The 23,923-nt window shown below is 38.9% G+C and overlaps 1 protein-coding gene across 6 annotated transcripts in view; it reads right to left on the reverse strand.

Moving 5' to 3' along the window:
- The window catches only part of THOC2 (THO complex subunit 2), a 43,933-nt gene that overhangs the window by 5,010 nt on the left and 15,000 nt on the right, over positions 1 to 23,923 (reverse strand). Inside the window, exons 11-33 of one of the 6 annotated variants that reach the window (XR_010082782.1) lie at positions 22,739 to 22,911; positions 22,443 to 22,638; positions 19,925 to 19,966; positions 18,745 to 18,875; positions 18,549 to 18,650; positions 18,187 to 18,271; positions 17,098 to 17,191; positions 16,581 to 16,661; positions 16,218 to 16,314; positions 15,159 to 15,276; positions 14,433 to 14,612; positions 13,663 to 13,827; positions 11,245 to 11,520; positions 10,658 to 10,799; positions 8,199 to 8,356; positions 7,582 to 7,710; positions 6,927 to 7,058; positions 6,658 to 6,842; positions 5,746 to 5,930; positions 5,349 to 5,454; positions 4,548 to 4,984; positions 2,905 to 3,693; positions 2,093 to 2,128 (exon numbers count right to left, since the gene is read on the reverse strand). Coding sequence is in view for 4 of the 6 variants with exons in the window: in XM_063416944.1 (XP_063273014.1) it covers positions 2,093 to 2,209; positions 3,635 to 3,693; positions 4,548 to 4,984; positions 5,349 to 5,454; positions 5,746 to 5,930; positions 6,658 to 6,842; positions 6,927 to 7,058; positions 7,582 to 7,710; positions 8,199 to 8,356; positions 10,658 to 10,799; positions 11,245 to 11,520; positions 13,663 to 13,827; positions 14,433 to 14,612; positions 15,159 to 15,276; positions 16,218 to 16,314; positions 16,581 to 16,661; positions 17,098 to 17,191; positions 18,187 to 18,271; positions 18,549 to 18,650; positions 18,745 to 18,875; positions 19,925 to 19,966; positions 22,443 to 22,638; positions 22,739 to 22,911 (3,390 nt within the window). In the remaining 2 variants the exon portion in view is untranslated. Of the gene's footprint in view, positions 1 to 2,092; positions 2,210 to 2,813; positions 3,694 to 4,547; positions 4,985 to 5,348; positions 5,455 to 5,745; positions 5,931 to 6,657; positions 6,843 to 6,926; positions 7,059 to 7,581; positions 7,711 to 8,198; positions 8,357 to 10,657; positions 10,800 to 11,244; positions 11,521 to 13,662; positions 13,828 to 14,432; positions 14,613 to 15,158; positions 15,277 to 16,217; positions 16,315 to 16,580; positions 16,662 to 17,097; positions 17,192 to 18,186; positions 18,272 to 18,548; positions 18,651 to 18,744; positions 18,876 to 19,924; positions 19,967 to 22,442; positions 22,639 to 22,738; positions 22,912 to 23,923 lie in introns of all 6 variants that reach the window. The other 5 variants (XR_010082781.1, XM_063416947.1, XM_063416945.1 and 2 more) reach the window with 5 other exon arrangements.

Consider the following 23,923-nt stretch of genomic DNA (forward strand, 5'->3'; position numbering starts at 1 on the left):
TGCTAATAAACAAAATAAATATTTTAAAATAAAACTTTAGTTTAAGTAATGAAAATGTAAGCAAAATTTCAATTAATAAGCTGAATCTTGACTCATACAGTAAGAGGGGAAAAGAGAAATTTTACAGATTCCCATATACCACCCTTCAGGCAGAGGTAAGCTATAAGACAAATAGTATAGTTTTTGAATTAAAAAAAATTAAATATACAAGATATGATGATGATGATTTATAAAAGTATCTGGATTCAATCTACAGACATTGTAATTTCATCAATGGTAAGACTAAAGGATGTTTCCTATATACACTGTCCCTATAAATGAGGTACAGTTGGTATTGGAAAGTTTCAATTAAAAAGAAATCCATCCAGCAAGTGTCCATTACAGAATCACAGCTATTTTGATTTAAAATATACAAAGTGTTCTGAACACTTTGCATAAAGATAACTACAACTAAAGCCACAGTGTAAATACAGAACAGAAAATGGAAACCCATAACACATTTTTAAATTAAGTGAATGTAAGTAATCCTAGGTAAATGCAGGAAGTATCCAAAAAGTCCAAATGCTCAGCATTTTCCAAGTGATAAACCTCTGTGCAGTTCAGTTACACACTGGTTCTGACTGTGTGATCAGAGACCTGAACAGCAACTGCAGAAGGTTTGATGCACTTCCCATCAGTCACATCCCCTGATATATCAGCAGGGGTGCAGCGGCTGTGACTGCTGAGCAGTTACAGTGTGCTGGAGTTCTAAAAAAGGCAACAAAATAGTTACAGAATCTGCCTAAAACACCCCATTCCCAGCCTTGCCAGGCCACAGGCAGAGCACTGTGTGCAGCGTGTCCCTGGCACGCAGAAAGGACAGGACAGACTGGAGGTGCAGGGGCACAGAGGGCAGGCAGAGCACTGTCCAGCTGTGTCCAGCTGTGTCCCTGCTGTGTCCCTGCCGTGCAGAAAGGACAGGACAGGCTGGAGGTGCAGGGGCACAGAGGGCAGGCAGAGCACTGTCCAGCTGTGTCCCTGCTGTGTCCCTGCTGTGTCCCTGCTGTGTCCCTGCTGTGCAGAAGGACAGGACAGGCTGCAGGGTGCAGGGAAGGGCCCCAGAGGCTGGCCCAAGGCTTGGAAGCCCAGAGGACAGGCAGGCTGAACCAACAGGCTGTGCCCAGCACCACGAGGGCAGCCTTAGGGGAGACCTTGGCACCACGCCCAGCATTTAAAGGGCGCCCACCAAGGGGACTCACAGGGGAAAACAACCCCGAATGGATACAAGGCACTGCTGGAAGCTTTGGCTGGGCACTGGAGGGAAACACTTGACACCAAGAGCCACCAGGCACTGGAGCATCTCCTCAGGAAGTGATGGATTCCCCAGCACCAGACTCTTGTAAGATCTGCCTACACAGGGTGCTGGGCATCCTGCCTACACCACGTTCTTGGACCAGCTGCTGCTTGAGGTCCCTTCCGACCTGGGATTCTGGTTCTATGCACTCCTGAGAGCATTCTTTAGCATCCCTTCCCCTAAGATAATGAAACTGAAGTGTATTTAGGAAGCAAATACGCAAAGATGGTAATTCAGGAGGCTGTCTCTGATGCTTGGAAACACAATACTATAGCAGTAGAACAGAAATACTGTTATAAGGGGAAAAGTATCAATATTCCAGAGACCTTTCAAATATTTTTTTAACTAACTACTGTTCTTTAATTGATATATTCAAAACTCCTCAAACAATTCTAAGAACTATTTTAGCTATTCTATTAGCTTTTCAGCCAAACAAATGGCCTAATCATAAGGACATTTCTGTGTATTTACAAGTTTTAGAGAGGAATAGAAGAGACACTGACATATCACATCTCTTCAAAATATTAACAGAAAGGTAAATTCAGGGGTTTTTGTTATGTTGCTTCTACATTGTCAAGCATCTCTCCTGTACAGAGGATCTACACACCAAGACAAAAACCCCCCATCCCTCTATTACTACTCCAGGATTTACAGGAAAGGAATTTGAATTTCCGATGGGAGCTCGCCATGAGCAAAAGTAAACTTCTCTCTGCAACAAAGCATGAAAATAAACTTGGCTGGTTTCTAAAAGGTTCAAACCTTTGCTGAAGAGTCCTTGAGTTCGTTGAGGTTGTCCTGTAGAAAATGAACGGAGATGACACGTGAGCTGGAATAGTTTTCAGAAACCAGAGGGACTTTGGGAAGCACGGCGGTGCCCTTGAAACAAAAAACAGCTACTCCTTCTGCAACAAATCTTATGTTAATACCGTACTCTGAATAGAGCTAGAAACTGAAATACTTTTTAAAAAGAAAGTAGAGGGGGAAAAAAGACAGTCATTATCTATTCTCTAGACTGTGCTATTAAATAAACTACAAAATAAGTCTATAATTCTTCCTAAACTAGTGAAAACACACTCTCCTGCCTAGACAAAAATATAAAGAAAAAGTAGTCTTAACTCTAAATATAGCTGAAGAGGCGAAACAGGTTTAAAATACTTTTAAACCTGTATCTTCTCCACTTTCAGTTAAATGTGGAAGAAGTCACTCTAGAATGATCTTAAGCTGCCATTAATAAAAAACTTCATCACTGAGAAGTTATCACTGTCACCTGTTTCCTCAAAACAAGTAAAAGCTATTTGAATTCTCCAAAACTAAGTTAGATCTTTCAAGTAAACAAAAGATTTTTTTCTATCTTACATAGAAGATGTACTTTTAAAAAACAGAAAAAAGAGAAGAGCTTGTTCTAAAGTTGGTGAGATGGCGAAGTTTAGAGACCCACATAATCCATCACAGTGCTCTTGATGAAGTATTGGTAACTTACAGTTTCAAATGTTCAACGTACTGCAAATTCAAAGATTCCATGAACATAGATGGTTTAGAAATAATATAAATATGGAGCAAGGAATGGCTACCCTGAGTCTTCAAGTAGGCTACGCCCATGGTTTTGTGCTGCGCTTGAGTGCTTGGGGTTTCTCTTTGCTGGGTAGGAGGCTTGGTGGCCACATCTGGGTTTATCGTAACGCAGGGCTCAACACGGTGGGAACCCATGGAAATAAACAAACCTCGAAGGGAAGGTACAACAGAAGCTGCATGCCACTGAATATACACAACTACAGGAGAACTGATCACCAAGGAGACTTTAAAATGGAGCTCCTTTCAAGACTCCTCCTGAGAAGGCACACATCGGTGTGATGCTCATCAAGAAGCCTGATGAATTCAGAGGTATCGTACATCCCGTATCCTCCAGGAATCTTCAGTGCTATAGATTCTTCAAAGAAGTGCAGAAAAATATGCTCCACTCTGTTGCAAAGACTCGTTTGCTTGTAGCTACCATTGCACTCCAAAAAAACTGACTGCTTAAAGCAATGAGGCACTTCTGTGTAAAAATTCTCTTGAAATTTCCAAACACTATTTTACAAAATTTGTGCTAGGTCCTTGAAGCATTATTTTGGTTAATTAAAAAATATTTTTATAGAAAAAATGACAGTCCGCCAATAAAGAAAAGGAATGCATTTTGTAATGCAACATAAAACCTCCAGTGGCTCCAGGGTATACTTGGCACAAAACTTGAAGGAAGTCGGATACTGGCATCCCAAACTCGAGAGCCTAACATGGGTGCTGCCCTCCTCAGGCTATACTAACCTTTACTGTTGAGGAATGTGACGGAGAAGAATGTGTATCAACTTTGCGGCGTTTTTGTTCTGAGGAAAGAACAGAACATGGCATTACTAAAACACAGCTCAAAGAGGAGAACCAAACAACGTCACTTTCTGAGGTCCCAACATAATTACAGCTAGATTTCTCACCACTATGTGAATTTTGTTTTCCTTAAGCTATCTAGAGTTAGCAGCATACCTTGACCATCTTTATGGGTTTGCAGTAGAAGTGTAATGTGAACAAACTGCTACAAAATTATGCTCACTCCAAACTTCCATTTTATGGAAGCCAGTATCTCAATTTCAGAGCTGCTATAAAGACCCTGAGCAGGGGAACCCTATGGAAAGCATTACAGCCCTCCCTTATGTGGTTTGCCTTAGGCAGCACAAATACAAAAATCAACACCAACCTCAGATAGTAACTTAAGGATTTGCTAACTTTTAATATAAGAAGAGACTGCTAAAGCTTTCTGCACCCTTCTTAAGGATGCAAAGGCCTGTATCTTTCACTTTCCCTGTTTTCTTCCAATTCGAAGGTTGTCATAAAGCTCTCATAGTACACACGAAGTTTTGCATTATGCTTTTGCAAAACTTGCATGGTCAAAGTTATGCATTTTAACAAAAAACCATTTAGACTTACATTTAAAAACTGGCAGACTTTATGAGAACAAGCATTCACTGGAGATGTGTGAAGTTCACACATTCACACAGTTTGCCTTTTGGAGATGTTCTGACCATCTCCTTTAAATACTGACTCTATCAAAAAGCCAGTGCCAAAATCTTTCTTACTACGTAGGGATTCTCTCTCAACTTCTCTAGCCTTTTTTGACATTCAGTGATTTTCAAGTGATACATTCTATTTTGCTAGACAAGAACAGAAACTAAATATTCCAACTTACCCCTCTCAGATTCTGATGTTTCTGATCGGGGAACAGGTGACTTCAAGGACCCAGCTACTGGCACCTTTTCTCCTCCTTTAGCATTTTCCTTGGATTTCATTTCCTTTGCCAGATCTCTTTCTCTGGACGGTTCCTTTTCTCGCTCCTTTTCTGCAGATGACTTTGACTCAATGATGGTAACAACCGTCTTAGACTTTTCTTCTTTTGAAGCTTTTTCTTCTTTCTTCACTTTTTCCTTCTCTTTGTCAGACTTTGGCGTTTTCTCCTTGATCTCTCTTGCTTTCTCATCTTTGTTTGCCCGTTCTTCCTTCGGTTTCTCTTTCCCATCTTTCCCAAGTGCCTTCATCTCCGGAGTGGCAGCTGGAGTCTTGTCTTTTTTTTCTTTATCTTTTTCCTTCCCGCTTTTCTCTTTATCATCTTTCTCTTTAATAATTTTGCTGCATCAAAAATAAAATGGCCAATTAGCATAGGATAAAAACCACAGCTCCAGCTTTACCACAGAAGTTTTATTTCTGAATGTTTGACACAATTTCCTGAGGCAGACACTGTATGATTTCAGATTTGCTGTTTCTTTGCAACAGCAACAAGCAAATGTTCTCATTTACCTTTTGTAGCTAAAATGAAATGCATTTATCAGTAAACTGTGTATTTTGGAAAAAATAATGTAATTTTTTAAACTTTGAAAAAATGGAAACCATTTATATAGAACCCAGAAATAAAAATAAAAGGCAGGTCACTTTCAAGTGTATTTCTGTGGCTTGGGAGGAAGAAAATAGAGAATGTAAGAACAGTTTTTCTCACCTATTAGACGCACTGTTCCCATTGCTTGTTGTCACCTTCGGTGTAGCGTTGACAGTTTTATTAATAACTTTCACCACACCCTGAGACTTCTCCTTTAGTTTATCTGCTTTAAAAAAGAAAGAACAGCTCTATTTCAGCAAGTTAATCTATATCCTATTGGTTAAAATATAACAAGTAGCTGAGCATGTTCATGTCAGGTCATGTGCAGCTAACAGCTAAAACAGGCAGATCACTCTCTCCCAAAACCAAGTAGAAATAAAGAACATGCACTGATCCTATTTAGCATCACATTTATATTTTTTCTTTTTAGCTTAATGAGGCAAATTTTGAAGGAAGCCTGTAATGTCAGAAAAATTCTACTACAAAATAAGCATGTAATAATCATAGGTGTGTTTACCAGTCTCCTCAGCAGTGCCCTCTTCCAGTCTAACTGTATTTATTGTGAGAGACGTAGGCATCCCAGCACCACCTGGCCCATTTTGTACTGTTGCAGGTACAGCATTCCTGGCAGGTGGGTCTTTGTGGTGAAATTCATTTTCAGGTATCATGAAAGGCTTCCTACTTTTCAACTGTCCAGAATAGCTGCAAGTCGCACAGATTGTTAAATATGCACAAACATAAAGCAAAACATGGGTTGAATCTTAAATGTGGATCTAATCTAACAGTTCATCTGTTATTTATTTCACAGTTTTTCCTAACTGATACGCAGTTTCTTCCCCCTACATTGATGAGCTCAAAAGAAAAAGAAAAACAAACAAACCCACTAGACACAGAGGCAGCCCTACCTCCACTCCCTCTTCCTCAGCACCACACACACACCCCTGGCCAAGCACACAGAACAAACTGACTACTGACAAAACTTCCAGCTGTTAGGGGAACCTGAACTGCCCCTCAGGCATACGAGGATGATTCCACACTCACCACAGGAAAATGTAAGATGTAATTAAGCCTTTTAAAACCATATGCACCTTCAATATCTAACCAGTCTTGCAGCAACAGCCCTTCGCTTTCTTCCTTTTACTACCCCTCCTACCTCCTTGCTCCCATATTATCTCTCTAAAATTAAGCTATGCTCTTCTGAGTAGAAATCTTTACTATTTTAAGTGTTTCACTAGAGTCTTGTAAAGGAACTTAGTGATCATCCAGCACAAAATGAACGTTTTCATTCACACTGCCAGCACCGAGATGCAGGATAGCGAAATCTTCTGTGATAAGGTAAAAATCAAATGTTAGGACTGTAACAGTTCCGAGTCTTTAGATGCCTTTCATGATCCACTTTTAACCACTTTCTTAAATAAGTTGTTGTTACCCCATAGCCAATGCATATAGATCAGGTCTCTTCTCTTTCTCTTCCTGACATATCTTGTGTACTCTTCTTTCCAAGGCTTGACCCAGGTTCAGCACTTTTGGGTACCACGGAAGGATCTTGGTCAGCACAATCAGGATATTTCTGATATGTGTATATTCACCTGTTTCCAGACAGTGCACAGAAGCCTAAAACACAAATTAAATCTAATGAAGTTGGTTTTTCTTTTTTAAAGCATTCAAAAGCATAATGTTTTTGGCATCTCTATTTACCTTAGTTAATTTATAGTGCCACTTGTGTACCACGTGTCTAAAATTCTCATAATCCAATTGATCAGCCTTATTTCCACCATCAAATCCAGTTGCTCGTAATATAGTCAGGAAGCCTGGATAGTTGCCACATTCCTACATGCACATCAAAGAATAGGAAAAAAGTTATTTTTCGGAAAACAAACCCGGTAATTCTAAATTCTAAGCTCTAAAGAATGAGATATGACCACCCTTTACAAGAATCACGTAGTTTTTCTGAAGATAATTTATGCTGAAATTTTAGTTGTGGGTGAGAGAGAAGATTATTCATAATTTATGTAGCTTGTGCCAGGAGTATTAAGAGAGTATCCATATGCTCCCTAAATTATATTTGAGGTAAGCTATGTGAAACTCAAAAATGGAAAGGGTTTTTTTTGCAAACATATTTTTTAACACCACACAGAATTACTTCTATCAAAACTACATGAATTATAGTAATATAACTACATGAGTTATAGTAATAATATACAAGTCAATTTTAAGATTACGACACCAGAAAAATCCAATCGCATTGTTTTTATATCTAACAGTTCCATTAAATCCATTTTTACTGGGCTGAATCACACAAATGGTTAGTACATGTTCTAATGAGCAAACTCATCTCAGTAATTTCCTGTACCTTTTCATATATGACTCTGTCACTGTGCCATCTGGTCACAGTCTCCAGCATACAGCACAAAAACCTGCCGTATCTACTGGCTTCATTTTCTGTGCAACTTGCAACTGTATATATAATATCTGAGAAAACCTGTGAACACAGCAAGAAAATGTTACTATGACCGTACTGAATTACAAAAGCAAAAAAACTAACAATTTTAAATCTCTCTCATCTAAACCACCACTAAAAGCTGGTTTCTAAACACACACAGACTACTTATAAAATATTGTTTGTTCCACAACTGCTGCTCCTTCACGCTTAGCCCAGAATCCAAGCACACAGCTGCTGCTGACACACTGATAGTTCAAGTGTCTCCATTGACATAACTGTTTTATTTTCAAATTAATAGTGATTTGAGCTGGTAGAAGTAAACATCTGGCCAAGCTGATGCAAAAAAGTTTCATTTCCTGAAAACTTTGTTCAGAAAACTGAAGTACAAAAGTGAACTCCTGATTGTCACCGATTCTAGAACGAAACACAAGTAATGCTCTTGTTTACCCCTTTTGGGAGGCAGGGGTACACAGGGATGTCTGTAGTGGAAATGATGAAAACCCACACACAGAGCTGGAGCTACTTACTCGGTCATAGCAGAGAAGGGTGGAGAAGTTGGGTGTTTTCTGCTGATGCACCAGTTCAACAAAGTGAGCACAGTAAACTGCATCAATTGCCGAAAAAATGCATCGAGGAAATATGCACAACTGTAAAAATTTGGTGATAGTCTCATTTTTGGTAGATTCTTCAAAAAACAAAAGTTAAGAGGGGAAAAAAGAAAAGAAAAATAAAGTAAATTAATGGTTTATCATTCAACTATTCTCTTCCCAAGAAGTTCAGTATGGCAGATCCATACTCTGGTGTTTGCACATTTGGCCACTTGTACTTCAGACATATCTTTGGCATTGATCAGAAAAAGTCAAAATAACTGCAACTGTCTGAAGGTGGGGATAGAATAACAGGGTGGATGTAGCAAATGTTTATTTCTTATTGGCAAAATTCTTCTATCACACAACTGCTAAAAACAGGTTCTGGGAAAGCTTCAGTAAACTTCACCTGCTCAAACTGTGCACACCAGCAAAGCAAACAGCACCTGCTACCTCCCTAGAACGCTTTCTTTCACCTTCCTCCATGGGGCTGATTTTCAGTTTGGTGCCCTTCAAAACTGAAGAACGTGCTGTCTCTGTAGAATCTATTAATAATCATTTTTCCAATTAATCCAACACACAGAGGAATTTAAAGAAGAGCCTTCAGTAAACCACCATCCCAAAACATATTTTGTGCAAGCTTCATTCTGCCACTGAGTAAAAGAATGCACTATACCAAGTTCAGGAGTTACCTGTTTGTTTGACCAACCACAGGTTGATAAACTCAACAGCCCAGCACATACCCAAACTGGTCCCATGGCAACAAGGAGCACAAAAAGAAGCTGAGAGCAAAGTACAGAACTAAAGACTGCAATGCCTTCAAAGGCAGAACAGTCATGATCCTCACAAGGGCCACTGGTGGTTTTGCAAGGCCACAAGTCATTCTGCTCAGGGCTTACTTGCTTCCATTTTGCGATGCTCATGGAATAAAGCTTGCTCAAGAAGGCACTGTAAGCTTTTAGTTAACTAAAAACTTTACACTGACTTTGTTTGATTTTAGTATTTACTCCTCAAAGGTTATAATAAACATCTGACACTTAAAAAAACCCAGAAATCTATCAAGGGAATCACAGTTCATGGGACAATCAAGTCCGTGTTGCATCAGGAGTGTACAAAAAAAGCAGTCAGAATAGGGGGTCTCCAATTGCTCAAGCTACCAGGCTACTCTGCCAAAAATTAACCTATTCTCAAGGGTACAAACACTATCAAAAGTTAGTAGACAGGAAGTCAGTCTTAAAAAAATAAATATCAATATTTTAAAAAATAATAATAAACTCCACTACTACAGTGAATGTGCTTTTCTAGTTCCTCAGGTAGTACAATTACAGATTATTTATTTTAATGGGCAAACTGCTGAAATAGTAAGCTTGCCTCTGCATAAAATGCTGGGAAACTTCCTTCATCTAAAGACCAAGCAAAGTGCCAACAATAATGTATTCCCAGTATCCCACAAAGAGTTACTATGCAAACTATTTTCTATACACTTTTGGGTGCTTCTTTAGGTAGACAAATTTACCAAGTCACCTCTAGACCAAGTTTTGATCAGGCAGTAATTTTTCAACCACTAATTTCTTGTAGTTCATTTGCTGCAGTACATTAAATGTTTATAGGGAACAGTGTTTCTTCATGAAACCAGTTGGATGGATCTTACATGAGTTGGACAACAAAACTCTTTTCCACTGGGTTATGCTAGGCTTCTCGGGACAGACGAACTACTACTTCCAGTTACAAACTCAAAGTTCATCCAGAGAAGAAAACTGACCAGAGAAAAACATTTCAGATTAACCATACCAGCAGGGTTCACAAGCAAGATAAAACATTACAGACATTTTGTAGGAGAAAAAACTTGATTGTGCTTGCTGCATATCTGCCCTGTGAAACGTGTGCATGCTATTTCACTGCCTGGGGCTGCCAGGCTGGCACAACACTGAGCTTGTCACTGGAACAGGGTTTATGCCACCACCCAAACCCTGGCATATTGCTGTAATCACAGGACTCACAGTAAGTTAACTCAAACCAATGTTGAGACTTTACACGCCTGTTTTTGTCCTGTAGCAATTATACTAACTTAGCAGCACAATAACTGCAATTAGCAAGTACAAGCCAGCTTGCAATTACAAATTTCCACTGCATTGGTCAATCTCTAACATATTTTCTAAATTAGGGCAAAATTTAAAAGGTCTTGACATTGCAATAAACAAAAAAATTTCTCTATGAAAACCAACTACTCAGCATTTGCAAAGAGATTACATTCTAACTAAAAATCTCCCTCGCTAACAGACCTCATCATATAAAGAGATCAAATTTTCAAATCAACACTAAGAGCACTCATGCAAGGAAGTTCTGGAGACAGTAGCAACTACAAAAACATCCACAGCGTTTCCCCTAGACACACTTACTTGCCAGAAGCCAGTTATCCTTCTCTAGTTTCAGTCTCTGTAGAACCCTCTGCACGTGCTCCAGCTGCTTCTTCTCCTCTTCAAGGAGCTTGTCCTGCAGAGCTGTGCAACGTTCTTTTTCTTTTTTCTTTTTATTTGGAGGCTATAAAATGTCAGTGTAACACATTTAGTATTATACTAAAACTTGCTATAGACAGAGCAATAAATTCCTGGTAATACTAAAGAATAACTGAAAAACTTCTCACTCAAAAATGTTCTGCTCTATTAATCAACTGATTTTATGAACACTGGCTGACAACAGTTAAGACAAGAGTGAACAGACAAACCATAGACACAGGTGTCAAGACCTGCTTTCTGAAACTGATTTTCCAGTAACTTTCACTTAGTGGAGTCACTAGTACTTCTAACATGGGAATTATGAAGGAAAGTCAATTCAAATTATGTTAATGTGGCAAATCAGAATGGACGAACCAGGGGACAAAACTTCCTAGATCTAAACAACCTTAATATAATACTTCAATATAATGAAAATAAATTCTTTTAAGGCTAGAAAGTTTAAGCTGGACCACAAAATTTTATCAACATACCATTTCCTGATTGTCATCTATGGCTTTCATCTGGACTTTAAGTTTATTGACTTCTCTGTCATAGCTGCTGTGTGGCACGGCGAGGTCATACATGGTTAGAGACCAGAATGTGGCATAAAACTGGGGGCTGATGTCATCCCAGACCTTAGGAAGGTGCAGAGAAATCACAGCTTCGTGAACGGGAGCCATCACCAGCTCGCAGGATGTAATGTATTTGTGAACTTTGTGCTGCTGCTTATTTCCCTTCTCAGCTTTTTTTAGTTCATCATACTTTGACTGCGGATAAAAAAGTAAAAAGAAATAAAAAATACAAAAATTAAACATAGTAATATAATTTAATTTTTCCATACAAAATTTACTTGTGAAATGTCAGTACATAAAGCACTGAAGAAACTCATACAGAACCTCTGGTCTTCATCCTTACTGGATGGATTTATCTTTCTGCACCAATGCTGCTACCTGTTGCTACAGAAACACATTATACAACACCAAGTAAAAACTGCTCTCCATTTAGAACGTTTTAGAGGCAGGAAGAAATTAATTTCTGACACTTCATGAGACAGCACACCATTTGGCAACTGCAACACTTTCCTCCACAGTAGAAATGCATCTAAAACACCTGCAGAAGCACTTACACCTTTGAGGGAACAGGGAAGGAGAGAATTCCTACTGATACCTGAAGACATCCAAGGAGGTGACTTCATTAGCTACAACTTCTGTCACTGAAAGTTGACACATGGGCCATATCTTCTAAGAAGATTAATGATAATGAGTTCCAGCCCACAGCTTCCATTTCTAGTTCTACTCATAAAACTTAGCAATTTTTATTTAGCAAACAAACTTTACTGGGAACCTACCACACGTACTGGTAACAGCCCCCAGAGCAGCACTAGGAGCACACAAACAGAGGAGCTGTACTCACTGAAATGTGGTGTGCATACATGGATAGCTGTACTCACTGAAATGTGGTGTGTGTGCATACATGGATAGCTGTACTCACTGAAATGTGGTGTGTGTGCATACATGGATAGCTGTACTCACTGAAATGTGGTGTGTGTGCATACATGGATAGCTGTACTCACTGAAATGTGGTGTGTGCACACATGGATAGCTGTACTCACTGAAATGTGGTGTGTGTGCATACATGGATAGCTGTACTCACTGAGATGTGGTGTGTGTGCACACATGGATAGCTGTACTCACTGAAATGTGGTGTGTGTGCATACATGGATAGCTGTACTCACTGAAATGTGGTGTGTGTGCACACATGGATAGCTGTACTCACTGAAATGTGGTGTGCATACATGGATAGCTGTACTCACTGAAATGTGGTGTGTGTGCATACATGGATAGCTGTACTCACTGAAATGTGGTGTGTGTGCATACATGGATAGCTGTACTCACTGAAATGTGGTGTGTGTGCATACATGGATAGCTGTACTCACTGAAATGTGGTGTGCATACATGGATAGCTGTACTCACTGAAATGTGGTGTGCACACATGGATAGCTGTACTCACTGAAATGTGGTGTGCATACATGGATAGCTGTACTCACTGAAATGTGGTGTGTGTGCATACATGGATAGCTGTACTCACTGAAATGTGGTGTGCACACATGGATAGCTGTACTCACTGAAATGTGGTGTGTGTGCATACATGGATAGCTGTACTCACTGAAATGTGGTGTGCATACATGGATAGCTGTACTCACTGAAATGTGGTGTGCATACATGGATAGCTGTACTCACTGAAATGTGGTGTGTGTGCATACATGGATAGCTGTACTCACTGAAATGTGGTGTGCATACATGGATAGCTGTACTCACTGAAATGTGGTGTGTGTGCACACATGGATAGCTGTACTCACTGAAATGTGGTGTGCATACATGGATAGCTGTACTCACTGAAATGTGGTGTGTGTGCATACATGGATAGCTGTACTCACTGAAATGTGGTGTGTGTGCATACATGGATAGCTGTACTCACTGAAATGTGGTGTGTGTGCATACATGGATAGCTGTACTCACTGAAATGTGGTGTGTGTGCATACATGGATAGGTGTACTCACTGAAATGTGGTGTGCATACATGGATAGCTGTACTCACTGAAATGTGGTGTGTGTGCACACATGGATAGCTGTACTCACTGAAATGTGGTGTGCATACATGGATAGCTGTACTCACTGAAATGTGGTGTGTGTGCATACATGGACAGCTGTACTCACTGAAATGTGGTGTGTGTGCATACATGGATAGCTGTACTCACTGAAATGTGGTGTGCATACATGGATAGCTGTACTCACTGAAATGTGGTGTGTGTGCACACATGGATAGGTGTACTCACTGAAATGTGGTGTGCATACATGGAGAGCTGTACTCACTGAAATGTGGTGTGCATACATGGAGAGCTGTACTCACTGAAATGTGGTGTGCATACATGGGCCTGGAGAGGAAGAACGCAGCATCGTGGGGGGTGTGGAACTCATTACAGAGAACATCGATGGAAGGCACTCGCTTTATGTAATCCTCTGTGCTCAGATTGGATGCCAGAAACCCACCAAACTGTACCAGGGTGTCATGGCACTACAAGGGAAAAACAAACAAAAAGTTAGAGAAAACTATTATTTTGTTCTACAATTACGTTAGGGAGAGCTTCAAAGCTTGCTTTTCTTTCTTCTTCCTTCTTGTTAAAAATGCTAACACTAAATAGTAGAGCAAAAAAAATCTCTCATGGGGGAAAAACAATAAAAGAAAAAACCCCACCTAAAAAAGGCTGCAGAACTCAAGAGCCTTCTATTCTACCATAATGGAATTCAACTAGCTCCTACTGCCTAAGGCAGCAAAAGAACTATTTTTAAAAAAGGAAGCTTCACTACCAAAATAAGATTAGAAAAACATGATGGACACTTAAAAAGTAAGAATTAAACTTTTTATGACAAAGGATGCTTTGCTCTTTTACTCAGAGGTCACTTGCCAATATAATATACTTTTAATACATCCATATATTTTAATCAAGCAACCCTGCAATTAGTTTTAACATCCTTCTGTATTTGTATTCATTGTACTGGATTCTCACATGCTATTCTATAGATTTTGTTATTTACGTGCTGAATCCTTACACATTGTGCTGATACACCAGAAATTAACAAAAAGGAGGGGATCTCATAAATACAGGTGTTTTTACTCGCCTGATCATACAGTTTTCCCACCAGCTTCAGATGTTTTTCCCCTCCTTCTTGAAAGACAACACCATTTCTCTGTTGAGCCATAAGCAGGCACAGCGGGAGGGCAAGATCATGGTCCAATAATGCATCTTTTAATCTCTGAGATGATTTCTTTGTATTCCTGATTTGGCCAAAGTATCCACCCTGCACAGTACAGAAAAAGTTACCTTAGCTGGAAAATAGTGCATCACAAATGGGAATCTATGTGTGCTGACTGCAGAAATACTGATGAATTAACAGCAATGGTTTCCTGTCCGTGAGTAAAACTCTCTGGATCCTGCAATGTATGTATAGAAGAACCAGAAACTAACCACTCTTGCATGCTTTAATTAGTTGTTGCTGGTGTAAAATACATAAATAAAACATATAAGATGTAACTCATTTTTGCTGCTGCCCCGAGCAGGGCTCCAGCAGGACTGCAGCACCCCAGGCTCGGTGGCTGCTGGAGTGCACAGGTCTGTCATGGAATCCTCCTGACGGGAGATGCTGAGGCACAAGAATTAAGGGTCACATCTGCACTGCACTGGCTGCCTCCCTCGAGGCCTGTAAGCTCAGAAGAGGGGGCAGCTCCACTAAAGCTCCAATAAAACTCCAACACCTTTCTCAACTCTGCCGCCAGAGTCCCTGAACCACAGCCTTGAGAACCACAATGAAGAGTAACAGTTATTATTACACTTAACACAAACACACCTCAGCTTTCAGCTGCTCTCCACCAGTCATGGCTTCCAACTGCTCCATCGTCATCTCCTCAGTGATTTCTATCCCTGCCATTTTCTGCACTACCTCTTTCAAAATGAGCAAATCAAAGCTGCAAAGAAAACAGAAAAGTGGAGTAAAAACGAGAGAGTTTGTTAAAGAACTGGAAGCTGTGACATTCAATATATATTACACAGCAGCACCACAATGCATATCAAACAACATTTTCATTCTCTTTTCAAGAAGAAGACAATAAACATCACTTACCCTTCTTCTGTAGCTCAATGTGATTGCCATCATCAGAACAAAAAGCAGGGACAGAGGAGCATGAGACTGAACGGATACAATGCAGGGCAGGGGAAGAACTACAGTTCTCAACATAACTACCCAAAATAACATGCTGTGCTATCACCATTGGTAAACTGCTTTTCAACAGCCATATGGGGATTCCTAATGGAAAAAAGCTGATACTCACCTATTGATAAAATTAAGTAAGTAAATGAAACAATAATACTAAGTGATGACAATGGAAAGACAAAAGGAAAAGTCAAATTGGAAACCTTGTTCTGAGTTCTGATTGACACTGACACATGAAGAAACAATTCAACTAGCACTAGTTAATAGGATAAAGTATTTAAATAATATTAAAATGTTAAGAGCCGTCCCTGCAGAGAAGACATTATGAGAAAAGAAAAACAAACTGTAACAGTCACATTGCTTTATATTATGGATACTTATGTTTTAAATAATGTAATGTAAACAGTAATTTCTATGATGAAATTATACACTGGCTGGTTTATTCCCCTGTCTGGTCAGCTGTTAAGTAAACTATTAAAATAAGTTAAAGATGAAAAATCAGTGCCTCAAGAATGCCATAGCTATATAATTAGAGGAAAAGTAAATACTAAAGACTGTATCATTCTTTCTTTCTGCCTTTTAAACCTTCCCAGTGCTGTGAGTTTACCACAGCTAGAGCAACAACTACATCGTGTACAAAGTGAAATAACACTTTATAAAATGTGACTTTCTAAGCATCCATTGTGCAATACTTGCCTTTTGCCAGCTTTCAGCTGGTTGGCCACGTACTGCAGGAGGCCTGCGAGTTCAATTGGGTATTTTCGGAAAACGGCTCCACAAAAGCTTGCCAGACCTGCAGCAGAGAGAAACAGCTGTGACTGCACCTCTTTATTAAATAAACATTAACAAAGTGCATACGGCATCTTAGCAATACATGCATTTCTGGAATACAAAGGAAAAAAAATCTATTGATTAAACTTGACAGCTCTCCATTTTGTTTAAAATATTAGCCAGCAGGTGCAAGTGCAATATTGATCATAATGCTGAATGGCTGAATAAATCATGGGGTGTATGAAGTATTTTAAGCGTTATTGTAATATATAAAACAAGAATACTAACTCTGCAGCCAGCTTGAGATTGTAGTGTCATCATGCTTCATTCTCTCCTTCTCAGGGTTTGCCAATGCTTCAATGATACAATCTTTAGTGGAGTTAAGGAGAGTATTTTTCCTCAACTTACAAGCACAAAAGTTACAGAGACTCGTTTTTTTGTCTGTTGTAATATATGAACATGATATATCAGTACAGCAGGCACTAACACAGTTATAGTCTTAAAAAATAAAATCATGAAATAGTAACCTAAAAGTAGTATTTACCTCACTATTTACAAGATCACTATGCCTTCAAAAGTGAAAGTAGTAAAAACAAGGAATAATTTTCATAGTGTGAAAGAATTAACAGTGAGGGTTCTGTAACCCAGTGCAAGTGCAAAGGTATTTGCAAACCTCACTAACAGCTGCAGCAAAAAGCAGCAAAAGGAGAAAGCAGAGACAGTTTTACTCACAGATAACAGATTTAATCTGGCTACAACTGCAGCTTTACCAATAAGTGGTGTAGTAATTTACATCAAAGGATACATGCCAAGACATCATAGTTCAGGGAAGTGAGGTATTTCAGTGAATCAACCACCGGAGTTATCAGGTTGTCGTATTTTTGTATTTGTGATAAAATCTGCAAGTTACAACACACATTCAGCTGAATAGTACAGTATCCTTATCTTTCACATAATAAAAGCATTTCACGATACTTGTCTTCAAAACCTACACAAAATATGCTTCAAATTAATTTTTCAAAGGTCCTAAACAACTGTCAAAGTAAACAGGCAATCTCATTAATCTTTTTAGCACCTTAAAGACACCAGTGAGACATGTCTCTAATGTGTAAAAACAATTCTGTGCAATTTCTCTTTTCAATTATCAGCAAATAAAATAATGAAAACATGTTTTCCTGATATTTCTTGAGAATCCTAAACCTTAGCAGCAGATTTTCCTCTTGATACATACCATATAAAAGACAATGTGAAAAACCCCAAACCCATGAAGCTAGGTCATGAAAGACTACAAGTAAACTGTATTAATCAGCTTCTAGGATGTTCTCTTTGGTACATGACACGTGTATGTATATTGCAGCAGTAATTTCTTCAAGTACCATCTAAAAACTGGTAAATGAACACCCTTAGGTCACATTTGTGAAGAAGATGGAGGCCCATCAACACATTTTACCACCTCTCCAGCACTCTGTAGCACCAAGCAATCTCAAAAATCCTTCCCAACTCCGTAGGTGTTTTTCAGACATCAAGGCTTTAAGTTTTCTTCTAAATGACCCTGATCCATCTCCACCCCACTGACAGACAACTGCCAGAGCAACTTCACCTGAATTCACATTCTGCAGAACCTGATCAACCATGCCTGCATCTGAGACCCCTCTCTGCTATCTCAAATTATACTTTTTTCTGCAGTTCGTTATTCAAGAGGTTTCCATATTTAATATCTCACTAAACATAATTAAGTCATATTTAGTATCTTACTATGTGCACTACTAAAACATTACTGTATTTTAAAATCTGCATCGAAAGTAAAAAATAATGAAATTAGAATTGTAGGTCCCTTCCTGAACTTCAATTATCTGCTGTCAGCATGAAATAGCAAATACATGTAACTACGTACATAATCAAATAAAATTGTAGGATTGCTGTGGCTGAGCTTCCCAATTTGTCTTCCAGAGGGTTTCACATTTTCCTTAGTTAAGCGCCTGTAAATGAGAAGATATTTTACTACAAAAGACAAGATGGAAGAATATTAAAACAGGGTAGTTTCAGTGAAGAAACATCATTATTAGTCTCAGAGACTAAATTCTCACAATACATTTTTTAACCACAATACATTAAATACTTCATGAACAAGGACTATTTGGAAAATTACTAAGTCATTAGACAGGGCATGTATTTGTCAAGCTGTTTTTTCTCCAGCTGTGACCTGCAATACACCATACTCCAGTTCACAGTGGTTTAGGGGAACAGACTACTCACTTCATGATGTATTTGGCTCGGTCTATGGTTTGAGCTTTGACCTTCACAAGGAGTGGGTGACTGTTGTACGTTTCATTTTTCCACTGCCCGTACAGCCGGTACCTGCAAAAGCCCCACAGCAAAAGGAATTCCAGAATTCCAGCCGTGGCAATGGCACAGCCCGTTCCAAGGGAGGGGAACAAAGCCCTGCACTCACCGGTACTGGTACGGAAAGGTCTTGAACATTCCCCACAGCTCCTCAGACATGCACGCGTTGCAGTCCATCAGGGAGAGAGACGGAAGCAGCACTTGATCAGTGATGCTCAACAAACAGCTGAACAGCGTCTCCTGGGACAAGGAAAACCCAGGGGAACATCAGGGAGTGCCTCAGGAGCAGAGTTACACAAGCAATGCACAGATGCACAAATGGAAAATTTGATTAAAAAAAACAAGTAAGCCATAAGATTAAGACTTCCAGAACAAAATCTGAATAGGACTAGAAGTATCTCCCATCATAAATCATTCAGTAAATAATTTTTGGACTATATATACTGTCAATATTTTATCTGCCTATATAAAGATACTACAACAAAGCTGCTGAAATCTTCAGCAGGTTGCACTCATTTTCAAATCAAACATACCATTAAAAAATGGATATTGTGTGGAGTGCATGAAATGCAACACAGGAGGAAATTCATTTTGGCAACTACTTTCAACGTATTATGGTACTCCTCATCTTTACTTCCATTTTCAAAATTTCTTTACTTCCATCTTTACTTCCCATTTCAAAAGATAAAAACCTGAAAGCATTACACGTGTTCACAAGACACATTTCCAATTTCCATGTTTTCAGGATCCTCGCCTTACCCTTTCTTAAACACTGCTCTTTTCCACTGAGCTATTTCAGAATCACTGCAGCAGCAATGAAAAAAAACCAAAAAACAACAAAACGTAAAACCCAGAAGAGATTTTCTCTGCAATGATTCAGGAAATCAGGATAAGTGAAAAAGAGGAACAAGTAACAGTGAAAACTGCAGAAACTTCATACTGAAAACTCACTTGTTGATTAAAAAAAACCCCACTTGTTTTTGTGAGTTAGATTTCCACTGGACACTTGGTTTTCATTCTGAACAATCTTGATAATAAATTAGAAAATTTTGAAGTAAATAAATTAAGCAACTTAAAAAAACAATCCTTGTACCAATAAGCACCTATCCTATTTCCAATTTGCCTTTTCTCTATGCTTTTCCCCATCATGAAGCGTATTAACAGAATAAATATCTGGAAGATTTCCAGCTGATTCCAAGCAAATAAGAAGTAAAATGCACATTTTACTTCACATTTTTGGTCACCTTTACAATCTTGCATAAAAACACCCTCCTCCAAAATAAACTCACCATTTTCTCTTTATCTTCCTGCTTGCTTCCATCAGACTGAAACTGTAACAAAGATAACCACGTTAATTGTAGCACAGTTGATGTCACAGTTACAGTTTCAGAACAGAGCTATCTCAGCAGAAGCATAAACCTGAGCGGCCAAGCATCTCTTAAATGTTTAATTTGCCACATTTGTCAGCATTGAAGTATTTTTGAACAGAAATTCAAATGCACAGATGAAATGCATTCCTTACATACAGAGGGGCTTTGTACAACTTTGTCTATAAAGAAATACCAGCTAAAGCTACAAAGCAACTTGCTATTACACATGAAATATTGAATTTTCTTACTGGAGAGGAAAAAAACACTTAAGCATTCACCTTCCACCTAAAAAGTCTAAAGACTTCCAACACAGCTACCAACAGCCATAGATTACCTCCCCATCTTTCTCTCACAGGGACATCCTCTTAAGCTTTTAGTCTTCGTTATTAAATTACTTTTTCTCTCTGCTTGCTCCACTCACCATGAAAAGCACATTAAGCTATCACACCAGTAAGTGCACAATTATTTTTACGGTACACTTTAGCATGAAAGCTGCAGTGCAATGTTAGTAGTCTAACTTTTTAAACTACTGTATGGGTTAACTTAAGAGTCAAACTACCTTCAGTTACAAGTATTTCTACTGTGTGTTAAATGTAGCTTCACAACTAGAACATGCTGATGGCAACAATGCATTAAAAATAACTTTCCCTATGTTACCTTAACCACTCTGTCACTGACGAGTTTCTTCACAGTTCCAACCTAGAGCAAATAGCTAAAATGTTGCTTATTCTTGTCAGAAACAAATTAAACTTATATAAGTATATTTACACTAAACCTGCACAAGATTCCTATAACCAAGTAATGTCCATTCCAGTGTACATATCCTCAAAACAGGGCTTTCTCACAAACCTTCAATACCTCAATTACAAAGTAGTCCTAACAGTCTGCTGACAGCAATAAAATGCATTAGTCCCTTAAAATCATAATTTTCAACTTAACTACACTGTCAGTGCAAAACAGCTATCACTGAAGTGTATCAGTCTTCTCAGTGGCTGCAAGAAATGAGCATGCTATGAAGTATTTACCACTGGGAAATCTTACCATTCTGCACGAGAAGATGCCAAGAAATGACTCAGAGGTAAGGACGTTGGAAGATATGGAAGCATACAGAGACAGCGAAATAGCTGAAGTTTCCATGATTTTATTGCAAAGACTACATGGAACCCAAAGTTATTGTACATGTCTCACCCTATCACTGCATCTTGGAACCTAACAAGAATAAACTCTCTTGACAAAATCTTCTATTTTGAACAAAAAGATCCTCCATCCCAAGAACTACCTGTGTTCTTAGCTCTGCATCATCAGGTGCAGTTGGACTGAAAGCCTCCCTTCAGGTAGTACATAAATTATGAGCATTCCCATATTCATTAGTTGCAGTTGAAATAAAAGCACTTTTAAGAAAAAAATAAGTTATAAAACTGAAAACTTCCCCTCCAGTACCAATTAGATCGATCAACCTCCCCAGTATTCTGTCGTAAGTTAAAATAAAATGCTGGGTAACAAAATCCATGATTTTTAAGTTTTGGGGAAGTGGACTGCTCATTCACTGATAATAACAGCAATTTAAAAATTATTTATTCCAAAGTTTGTCTGAGCTGCTGTTTAAAAAAAAAATTAAACTCCCCTATTGTTGACTTGAGAATAAAGCAGAAACTGCTAGTTAAATAGCAAACTGCCAGAAAAGCAGCAAAAGAAATCATTAGTCTCCATCTGAAGTACATATTAAGGGAGTTCAGAATATAAATTCAATTTGCAGCCTTTAAAAACAGATCATACTGCCAAATCCTTCAATAGATACGTGGTAAAGATATGGTCAAAAGTCAGTAACCTATCTCAAGAGAACAGTTAATTTCTGAAGTTGGCAACTTGAAGTGATTTCCACATCAAACTCATCCTCAGCAGCATCTGAAGATTTGTCACTGACACAAGATCAATAGCAGCAGCAATTTAACCAGGCAGAACAGGGGTAGAAAAGCCAGGAAGTGAAAGGATGCAACGTCCCCTGCTTCCCAAGTAAGCCAACAGCTGGAACAGAAAGCTGAAATTATTTGGACTGCACGGGTATCAGGCTATCAATCCCTGTTGACTACACTGTTGCTGTAATAATGTAGAGGCTTCCAGGCAGTCTGTACTATGTCTGCTGGGTTTTTAAACTATACACACAGATAATATTTTAAAAGAGAAATACCATAATGAGAAATTAGGTATCACTAAATATCTATGGTTATAAACCTGAAGTGCGTTAAGTTGCTCACAAAGATGTTTATAGATCATAAAATTAATCAAAAATTAAAATAACGTTCTCCAAGTTTGTCCCGAGTCAAAATATTCTATTGTTTCAGCATTTGAACATCACACTATTAGCAAGACAGCATTTTTGACATAATAATTGATGTTTCTTATATTGTGAAATATTAAAAACTGTTGTCATACCAACCTCTTTCATAAACGCTTTTCCAAGGCGCACTACTTTTGCAAACAAAATGGGATCGTGGGACAGATGAGGACCAAGGTAGCAAAGCATGTTGAACACTTCCTTTTTCAATTCCTCAAAGCTCTCTGCTTGTTTTGGTGCTCTCTTGTTTGGCAAAGAGGAAATCGGTGACCCTTTAGCTCCTTTAGGCACACCAACTCTGAAAAACAGAACGTGCAGCGTTTGGTGTGAGGCAGAGGTGGCGAGTTGAGCCGTGTGTCACTAATTAGGCTCATTAGCGGCGTGGGGCACACGCTCACCTGCGGTACAGGGGCTCCACGGTGACGTGCACCAGCTGGCACAGCGCCACGGCGATGGCGCGGTGCGACGTGGAGTAGAACGGGGGCATCTGGTCCATGATGCTCTGAGCGTGCTGCCAGTCCCCGATCTTCAGCAGGGCCTCCAGCAGCCCGAGCTTCTGATTATCAGGAGGCTGCAAGGCAACGAAGGAAAAGCGTGTTCAGAAAGGCTCCTTGACCTGCTGCAACCACAGCTAGAGAAAAAAGCCTTGTATACCAACTGTGTAATAAAAACATACGCAAAATAAAACTTAGCTGGTCACTCAGACAACAGGCAAACCTCAAAAGAAATTACAAACCAGTCCATGTAGAATTTAACATCTGGATGAAACAAAGAGTTAGAAATAAAACAAATACATAAAGTTGTTTGATGTATGTCCAATCAAACTGTCACAATCTATTGCAGCTTAATTTCTTACACATTTTAAGAACAATGCAAGCACTTAAGAATCCTTTATGATCTCCGTTTTTCTGGGTTTAAAAGCACAAACTTCTCTTGCAAAAGCAGATTAGAATAAAAAAAGCTAAGCAATACTCAAACCCTTTCTGTCCTAGTGCACCTGTACAATAAGTTTTACATTAGTATCTATTCTAGGAGACTCTAGATTTAAGTAAAGTCTACGAAAAGTTTTCCAAAAATTTGGAATACAGGCATAAGAGGAAACAGGACTCTACAATGAAGCTCATGCCTTGAAGCACTTTTTCAGGGGCATGGTATTGAAATATTTTCTTGTTATAAATTGGCTTTCCCTGGCCCCCAAGCTAAAAGTCTATTATTAAGTGACTAACAGTAAGGAAAACTAGCTGTAAGTAGCTACAAGCCCAGGATGATGTTCACATCCAGGGAAAGAAGATTACAGATCTAGGACAAAATGTTTTTATTATTTTAAAGCAAAATATAAGTTTATTTAAACAAGAAGGCCGACTGACAAAAACAATAACTAATTACAAAACAGACACTGCTGTGGTTCTACAGTTTGCATGGTTTTAGAGGTGCTTTTTTCCCCCTTAAAACTTTATCACTGGCAAATACTTTTCTGATAGTTTTAAAAATATAAAAGAGCACAGCACATGGTAACATGCAGAAGAATGCTCTACAGCAAAGCCAAGGAAGTCTCTCCTCATGCTGAGCTTACAGAGCTCACA

The sequence above is a fragment of the Prinia subflava genome, chromosome 20, assembly GCF_021018805.1.
Source record: "Prinia subflava isolate CZ2003 ecotype Zambia chromosome 20, Cam_Psub_1.2, whole genome shotgun sequence".
Taxonomy (NCBI): Eukaryota; Metazoa; Chordata; class Aves; order Passeriformes; family Cisticolidae; genus Prinia; species Prinia subflava.